We start from the raw sequence: 9,338 nt of genomic DNA, 5'->3' as shown, positions 1-9,338 counted from the left end.
TTTGAGGCATTTATAAGTGCTATTCTTCAAGAATTAGTGGCCATTATAATTATAGATTAACACCACAGCTGTGTCAGAAGTAGGATAGGGATGACCTGTAAGGGCCATCGAAAGCACGGACGGGCGTGCTTGGGCCCTGAAAGATGGCGAAGCACAAGGACTTGCTTCCCATTCAGTTGAGGTAGGTAACAAACTTGACCTTTCTAAAAACCGATTAACGCTCCCCAAACCGTAACCTTTGGAAGCCTGTTCGTGCCTCGACACGGAACCTCGCTCTGCCCCCAGAAACATTACAATATTATTCATTTAATGATCAGAAATGGCTGTAAATATCACAAAATGGGCCTAGAATTTGGGGAAGGTAAACTGATCAAGATCAGTCATGTAAAGAGTGACGCAGTTAAATAAACATTGACATGGAAAACTGAAAACTGCTGCTGACTAAATAAGTAGATCATCTTTATCCTCCCTTTCATTTTTTGTGCATGTGAATAAATCCCACTGTAGACAATATGCACCCACCATGTTGCTTTCACCTGTCCTGTGATTTCAGATCATCAGTGCAGAAGATGAGCAGGGAGGACCGGTAGAGAAGCCAATTCAGACTATTATTGTACCGACACTGAATTTTTCAGCATCAGTAAATTTACAAAATGAAAGTAGGCCTATTGTATTGTTGTATCTATCATACAGTGATGACCTTAACCCAATACCTAGCCACTTCCTCAAGAGGGCAGGTGTTAGGTTGACAGTTGGTTTAAGCCCCGGGTCTGGACTACAATCTTACTTCGCTACACTGGTGTCAGAAGTGGGATGCCCCCCAGTTGTGGCCATCGAGAGCACATCCCAAGGGTGCCGGTGTGAGGAATTTACGGGAGTAAAGCGCAAGGACGCAAACTCCGAAGAAAGGGGGCGAACTTAACCCAATAATAGCAACCTCGTCAATGGGTTCTGATCTCCCTGGCGTAACTAATAGCTAAAGTATTGGGTTGACATCATTGAGTGTTCAAACCTACATCAGGATTACTACCCTATGATTTTTTAAATTGTATTTAACCTTTATTTAACTAGGCAAGTCAGTTAAGAACAAATTATTATTTACAATGGCCTAACCGTCCAAACACTCCCCTAACGACGCTGGGGCAATTGTGCGCCGCCCTATGGGACTCCTGATCACGGCCGGTTGTGATACAGCCCTGGATCGAAACCGGGTCTGTAGTGACGTCTCTAGCACGGCGATGCAGTGCCTTAGACCGCTGCACCACTCAGGATTTCATAACATACAGTGAGTGATTGATTCCAAATTATAAACCTGGTGGTTCGAGCCCTGAATGCTGATTGGCTGACAGCCTTGGCACGTATACCAGGGGTATGACAAAACATTTAGTTGTACTACTCGAATTATGTTGGTAACCAGTTTCCAATAGCAATAAGGCACCTCTGAGGTTTGTTGTATATGACCACTTTCCCACAACCCCTCGGGCCTTATTACGTAAATCTACACTCTGCTTCAATCTGTAACAGAATGGACAGACGTATCACTTTTTTCTACAGGGTTCTGGGGCTTCTTCAATTGAAGATGCCTACTTGACAAATACTAAAAGAGCAAGTTTTCCATAATCTTTTCAAGGTCACAAGCCTTCTTGTAGGTTTTACAGTCAGTGTATATGTCAGAGTTGGCTCCTATCAGGCGTACAAAAAATATGTTTCAGAATGATTGAAATATAATGTGGCAAACATGTTGTAATGTTACACAAGATGGCTTGTTTTGTTGTCTAAACAAAGTTATTTTAAGACAAATTGCGGTAAATATAACGCGAAATGCATGCTGGGTATACAAATTATAAAATCGAATGCTAGCCAATCAATGCGCTGAATTCTCTCAGCTTTCTTGAGTGAGAATGGGTTGTTCGATTTAGCAGGCCCCGCTCGCCGTCTGATCGGAATAGCCATTTTATTTGATATAACCGAACATTTTCAGTGGGTGCTCTGTAGGAATGTTCGATATGTTTTTAATGTATTTCATCCCCATATACTGAAACATCAATATTATTTTCACGCTTAAAACAAAGATAGCCTAATTTGAAGAACATCCATTTTTGTGAAAATGTAGCCTGTACTCTTTATTCTACTGAAATAAAAGGCTACCATTGTACATAAGGAAACGCTATTCTGGGCGTGTCTCTGTAAACCAATAGAACAAACTGAGAGGTTGGGTTACGTAGCCCATGATGATAAATACAGTGATTTGCGCCGGGGTCGTTGCTCTTCTCCCCGAAGTAGATCCGCCTTATAAGAATCCAGCTCAGTTCGAAGGCCGAGAAACAACCTTAAACTGCAAATATGTCCAGAAAATTCTTCGTTGGTGGTAACTGGAAGATGAATGGAGACAAGGCAAGTCTTGGCGAACTCATCAAAACCCTGAACTCTGCCAAGCTCGACCCCAACACCGGTGCGTGGTTCTGTGTGGCTTCTGTGCTTTAATGTCTGACTCGTGTAGTAGTCTTAGAGTTGATCTTTGAAATTGTGTAACTTGTCGCATTGGGTTCCTGGTGTAGCCTATCCAGTTGAAATGACAGTCGCACGGCACACTTTCATTGTGAAATTAGACTTTTGTAAGGTAAATTGTTTCAGCTCTCCAAGAGAAGGAAAAAGCGTGAAACAAAGGTTAGGGAAGGTCATTTATTGGTATCAGTGCACGAATCAATGGGTGGCAAACCAAGCTATACTCCGGAAGGTCCCTTTTCATTGCCATTTTCACAATGCTTTTAAATTATAGGATACCCTGACACTAATTTTTACGTAATTATGATGCGATCTGTGCGATGGTGACAATTTGTGGAGAATACAGAATACAATGCAGAATACATAGGCATATGCCTATTTTGGTACTGAAGCGCCCTATAATCCTTTGTAACCGGAGAAATCCATTGTGTCAGGGGATTTTTAACCAGTATTCCTAAACTGAACTAGGATAGAAGAACATGACTTGCTAAATGGATTGTCTATGACAGTGGGCGTACGTTCCGAACAACACGTAGCCACAACAGTCTGTCTGGCGCAAGCGAGGGGCGGAATGTCTGTTTTGTTCTTTGATGCATTATAATGATCCATCCGATCGCGAGCCCTGTTTCATATAACTACCAGGAGGACCAAATGTCGGATATCATTGCACCATCACAATAATTTAATTTAGAAATACATATTCTACCGTTAGACCCGAACTAATTTATGCACAACATACTCATTTTGTTAACCAATAAGATAGAGTTCCCCATTCCGCCATGGAGATGTCGGTGTTTCCGCCATTCTCTATCGTGCATTTCCAAACTGCCACAGAGGCGTATATGCAGTCTGCCCCGATCGCATGTTTGCATTTGAACACACAATTTCAAGAACAGGCTACACGTACTTAGTCAGGTTTTGTGTCGTTTTTGTACGATACATGGGCGATATCTGCTGCTCCACGGAGTGCGCCAAAGGACACGTTATGTCCGTGTAGTAACCTACATCTGTCTACAGCCACGGACTTTACACCACAGAAAGCGCCACCCCTCACAGTATTTAACATTTTTTTTAAATCCTGTGGTTGACCTTTGAATTTAAGGTCCTGTTCGACCCCAGCAGAATGTGACCATGTGAGCGACTTTTGTGAGCTGAGTTCTAGTGACCTTTTGGAGGTTGAACTAGGACCTTTTTGCAGCGGGGGACTGACTCTTGGCAGGGATAAATGACATTTACAGCGGGATTAGTGACTGTAGAGGTTTAATATAGACACACTTAACCCCAAGATACAGTTACATTGCTAATGTCAGTGTCTGGCCTACTGTACCCCACAACACTGGGGATATCCCAGTTGTACAGTGTGTACTAATGCTGCAAACTCTGGTATTGGACTGTATAACCAACACTGGCCCAAATAGGCCTAATCATTTTGATAGATAGACCTTGTTTTGTACACTTAAGGGAATAGTAGAGTGAGCCACTACATGGAGTTGTCACCACTCTCAAAGGAAAGCCTTTGCCACTAATACTAGATGTCACCAACAATTACTGTGTACACTTCCTATTTCAGTTTCAGAAAATATTACTGTAACGTTGGCGTCCATGTAAACATCAAGGGGCAAATCTTAACTTCTACTTAGAATTTTCACTTAGTCTCACACATTGACATCAGAGCATGACTAAGTGAAAAATGAAACTGAAGTGGAATTTAGGATTCACCTCTTAAGAATATTAACTGGTCAGTCTGTTATTCCAACCCTGAGAATAGTGGTCAGTGCATGACCGTGTTGGTTCTCTCTCTCTACTTGCAGAGGTGGTCTGTGGCGCCCCGTCAATCTACCTTGAGTTCGCCAGGGCCAAGCTGGACCCAAAGATCGGAGTGGCCGCACAGAACTGCTACAAGGTCAAGGGGGGTGCCTTCACCGGGGAGATCAGGTAATGGACATGCTCTGTAACTGCGGATGCTAGTGTCTTCAGGACTCTAGTGCTTTACTGAACCAACACTGTAGGCTGACTGTACTTTGGGTGCTAATCTCTCTTCTTTCTCACATGCTCTTTCTTTTTCCGTCCCCTCTCTTTCTCTCCTTCTCAGCCCTGCGATGATCAAGGACGTTGGCGTGCACTGGGTGATCCTGGGCCACTCTGAGAGGCGCTGGGTCTTTGGAGAGACTGATGAGGTAAATGGCTTATTTGGTCGAGTGATGGTGTTCATGAATGTGTAGTCTCGGGAGGAGTCTCTGGAGGTGGCAGCAGACTATCACAAGAACAGGGCTGTGACACAGAATTGGATTATGTCTCTTTCAACAGTGAATTGACCTTGAACATGACAGGATTTGATGAGCAGTGACAAATCTATGGATCATCATTTTAATCTCCATTTTACACTCCAGGTGTTCCTCAAGTAGAGGAAATGTGAAAAATATGACAATAAATGAACAACCTGTCTGATTGGATAATTGTTTGTGTGTCCTGACAGCTTATTGGTCAGAAGTGCGCCCACGCCCTGGAGAATGGCCTGGGTGTCATTGCCTGCATCGGTGAGAAGCTGGACGAGAGGGAGGCTGGCATCACGGAGAAGGTCATCAACGCACAGACGAAGCACTTCGCAGGTATTGTCACTGAAATCACTGATTCATAATGAGTGTGTTACACAAAACCACAGATTCTGCTCAGGTGTACACATATATTATCAGAGCCTGTAATCAGTGTATCAGAGTGCTGATCTAGCATCAGTTTTGCATTTTATATATTTGAAAATGAGCCCTGAACTTTACAATGCACAGAGAAGAGTTAAACATGTCAAGAGCCATGCCAATTATATATAACCATCGTATAAACTGCAAAGGCCTCTTTGTATCTGGAAAGTAAGCAATAAATTCCAATTACTGTATGTACCCTGTATTACTTTGTAGCGATTCTAACATTGTTGAATGTAGTAATACTACTGCTGCGTGAATACATCCTATTGGCAAACGGATAGTGTGCCCGCCACAGACGTGATTGGGACTTTCAGTGTAATTAATACGTTTTCCTTTTCGTTAACAACTTGGTTATATCCAGCGTGTCCATGATGGCACTGTGTCCATTTTGAGTTCTTCATTTGATTCATGTGAATGCAGTACTGTATTCATTATGTCAATTCTGTTTGCAGACAACATTAAGGACTGGTCCAAGGTTGTTCTGGCCTATGAGCCCGTGTGGGCCATCGGCACCGGAAAGACCGCATCCCCCGCCCAGGTAAGTGTTTCTTCTAGTGTCATCCATTACTATTGTATGACCTCAATGGAAAGAACCTGGGACAGATGGGAACATGTGACTAAAAGCCTGAATCTCTGTATACTGTATATATTCAGTCTAGACTAGAGCAGAATGTGTTGTCCATTTGAGATTCATCACTAAATTGAAGGCTAAAGTCAGAACTTACTGGATTTTGGAACCCATATTCATGGTTTTATTTGAATCTCCCTTTTTTCTTATCTTTTCTCATCTTTCTCTCTCAGGCCCAGGACGTTCATGACAAACTGAGGCAGTGGGTCAAGGCCAATGTGTCTGAGGCAGTAGCCAACTCTGTCAGGATAATCTATGGAGGTGAGACCAAACTCCTATGCTTCACGTTTAAACACACTTAAGCTGTTAACGCCACAACCACAAGTGGGGATGAATAGGTTTTGCCATTGCATAGCTAATCTAACTCAAGTCAGGGGCATGCAGTGGTTCCCCTCCACTCTGTCCCTCATCACTCCATTCCTCACTCATATCTGTCTGTTCTCTCCTCAGGTTCCGTGACTGGTGGCACCTGCAAGGAGCTGGGAGGCATGAAGGATGTGGACGGTTTCCTGGTTGGTGGCGCTGCACTCAAGCCAGAGTTCGTTGACATCATCAACGCCAAGCAATAAAAACCCTGAAGTGGTCAGACCATGTCCATATTTGAGGCTAACTCCATTCAGACGGAACCTGAACCATTATCCTCAAAACTCGGCACTTAGAACCCCCTTCCCTTACCCTTTTTTTAAATTCAATGTATTTGTGTGATGTCTTCACCTCTTTTTTTTTCTTTTTTTTTGGTTTAATCTTTCAAAGAAAAGGGACAGATTGACACGCATACTATACAGCACTGAAAGGTGTTAGTTCCACTGAGATAGTGTTTTTTTTGTACTGGCCTCCACTACTGTTTTTTGAAGGGACTGCGCTTGACAACACTATCCTGGATGGAACAACAACTCATGCCTTTACTTGAAAGTTTACAAACTTTTATGTATACAGTGTCAAAACTAGCAATCAGATTCACTTGTCTTTGTACTATAGCTGACTCTTTGTGTAATTATGTTTTGTGTCTTATCCCTTCCCGTAGAACACATGAGCCGCTCTCTCATTGGCTACTCGGTCAAGAGGGAGGCGTCCATTACATGTCCATCATGTTTTGTTAGGGGGGGGCTGACTGTTGTTGTAATAAAAGGTTTAGAGACTAGTTGTGTCCTGTTTTTATTGTATTTTTGACACACGGCACAATCTTTCACAGCATGATCTTGAATACTAGCAGGCTGCATGTTATGCTGGTGAATGAGGACCCAAAAGCGACGTAATAGAAACAGAGTCTTTATTCCAGTATCAAACAAACAATGATTCTCCTGGATATATCAAAGGTAAATCCAAAACAGGAAACTGAAATCCTCTCGTCAGTAGAGAGGAACGACTGGAGACGCGACCACAGACTGCAGGTCGCTTCAGGAAGGCACAGGCCGTAGCTGACATAGACACCTGCTCACACGCAGCATCTGAAGAAGGCAAAAACACGACAGGGCGGAACAAGGACACAGGACAGCAAACATCAAACAAGAATCCGACAAGGACAGAAGCGGAAAACAGAGGGAGAAATAGGGACTCTAATCAGAGGGCAAAATAGGGGACAGGTGTGAAAGAGTAAATGAGGTCGTTAGGAGAATGAGAAACAGCTGGGAGCAGGAACGGAACGATAGAGAGAGAGAGCGGGAGAGGGAGAGAGGGAGGAGGAGAGAGAGAGAGAGAAAGAGGGAAAGAACCTAATAAGACCAGCAGAGGGAAGCACAGGGACAAGACATGATGATCAAAGACAAAACATGACACTGCATTCCTACCTCTGTGTAAAGCCAATCAGACTACAGTATTTGGTGGTGGTACTTTGGTAATGTGATGCCAAATTGTTTCAAAAGGTCAAACGCTATCCTCTTTTCCCTTGTGGCTTCTTCTCTCCTTACCTTGAACTGTGAAGCTGTCAAATGAGGTAAAGTCACAGGGTAAGGAAAAAAGCATAGAATAGGAACACAGCCTTCTTCAGCATTCCCTACACAATGTTGAACTCCTTATAACAATCCCACCATGTACAAATCTGGCAACAGAGGCATGAATTAATCTACTTAATAAATATTGATGATTTGATTAGTGGGAAGTAAGGTTAGCAGACAGAACAGCATAGGAGGCTGCTGAGGGGAGGCTGCAATGGAGCAAATGGAATGGCATCAAACACTTACAAGCCATGTGTTTGATGTATTTGATACCATTCCACTGATTCCACCCCAGTCATTACCAAGAGCCCCTTCTCCCAAATTAAGGTGCCACCAACCTCCTGTGCACAAGGGGCCTCAACGGTAGGTGGGGCAGGAGGTCCTGTATAAACACAAACTCACTTCCTTCACAACAGATTTGCTCAACAGTTCTGCGCTGCTCCATGAAGCGCAAGAAGTATGAATGCCCTGACTTCTGCAGAGGCTGTATTAACCGTCAATGTTGCACGACCAATATAGACATTGGATTGCCCATGCAGCGCCTGGATTGACGCATGCTGTAATGCAATTTGTATGATAAAATGAGACGTTTGCTTTGCGTTGAACCCAGCCATGCATGCGGTAATACGAAGTGATAGGGACACGTATCTGCCTCAATGCCTGCCTGATGAGTGCCTCGCATTGTTACACATAAAAAATATATAATAATGAATGATTGCCACCGCTATATGCATGCGTGTTATTGGAAACTCGCCAACTAATGTAGCTATTGATAGCTATGGTAAAATGACCATTTTGCTGAGACGATTGCCAGTTGATTGGGCATAACATATGAGGTGTAGGCAAAGCATGACCAACGACTTAGTTGCTGCAGGGTGAGGGTGGAATTATACCTAGTGTGGCTGCTGTGGTTGCAGCTCTAGTTCATATTACTTGAAAAAAGAGAGAAGTGAAACAGAATTTGGACAAGGGTTGGTCCAAATTATAGTAATATTTTTTTGAACAGAAGTTTAAAACAGCATGCACACACAGGAGGAAATCAAAATCCAAAACCAAACCATAAAAAAAGCATCTCTGCATAGTCTAAAAAATATTTTTTTATAAAATAGTATGGTATTATAACAACACATACAGAACTCACATTTTATTAATTCAGTCTGAGCAGCACATCTGTCCAGTGAGGAAAAAATTATGAGGAGCAGAGCTTTCTGTGGTGGTGGGGCAGCCAGCGGAAAATACGGAATGTATGAGTTGGTAATGTTCTCTAGTTGCACCGTAATTGGCTCAGTGTTCTGTCACTCATGGGGACACTACGTCACTGCAAAATCTACGGGAGAGCTCAAAAATTCAAGACCCTTGGGTGCTGCCATAGAGTTACATTAGAAGGTCATTGGCCACAGATAAAATTACGTCAAATCACGTTATATCTACAGTAGCTTTGATTGGACTGATCATGTCAACATCATACTTTCAAAATTTTTGCTAGCAAGCTAGCAGTTATCATCATGATTCACAAGTCAACTATCTAATGGCAAATCCTTTTCATATGAAGAGAAATGATAGAGAAAACGT

General features: G+C 42.9%; 1 protein-coding gene and 1 non-coding gene across 2 annotated transcripts; one reads left to right on the top strand and one right to left on the bottom strand.

The window, feature by feature from the left end:
• Positions 1-1,559: 1,559 nt before the first annotated feature.
• Positions 1,560-1,615, bottom strand: LOC139574883 (U7 small nuclear RNA). Its single transcript, XR_011674841.1, has one exon. It is a non-coding gene; the product is annotated as a U7 small nuclear RNA (small nuclear RNA).
• Positions 1,616-2,229: 614 nt separating this feature from the next.
• LOC139573944 (triosephosphate isomerase B-like) lies at positions 2,230-6,973 on the top strand. Its single transcript, XM_071397949.1, has 7 exons — positions 2,230-2,452; positions 4,317-4,440; positions 4,598-4,682; positions 4,982-5,114; positions 5,657-5,742; positions 6,006-6,093; positions 6,283-6,973. The coding sequence occupies exons 1-7, from the start codon at positions 2,344-2,346 to the stop codon at positions 6,399-6,401; spliced, it is 744 nt and encodes a 247-aa protein (XP_071254050.1). The 5' UTR covers positions 2,230-2,343; the 3' UTR covers positions 6,402-6,973.
• Positions 6,974-9,338: the final 2,365 nt, after the last annotated feature.

The sequence above is a fragment of the Salvelinus alpinus genome, chromosome 4 (genome assembly GCF_045679555.1).
Source record: "Salvelinus alpinus chromosome 4, SLU_Salpinus.1, whole genome shotgun sequence".
Lineage (NCBI taxonomy): Eukaryota > Metazoa > Chordata > Actinopteri > Salmoniformes > Salmonidae > Salvelinus > Salvelinus alpinus.
The sequence above is the reverse complement of the archived record's forward strand: the minus strand, read 5'-3'. Positions and strand labels throughout refer to the sequence as shown.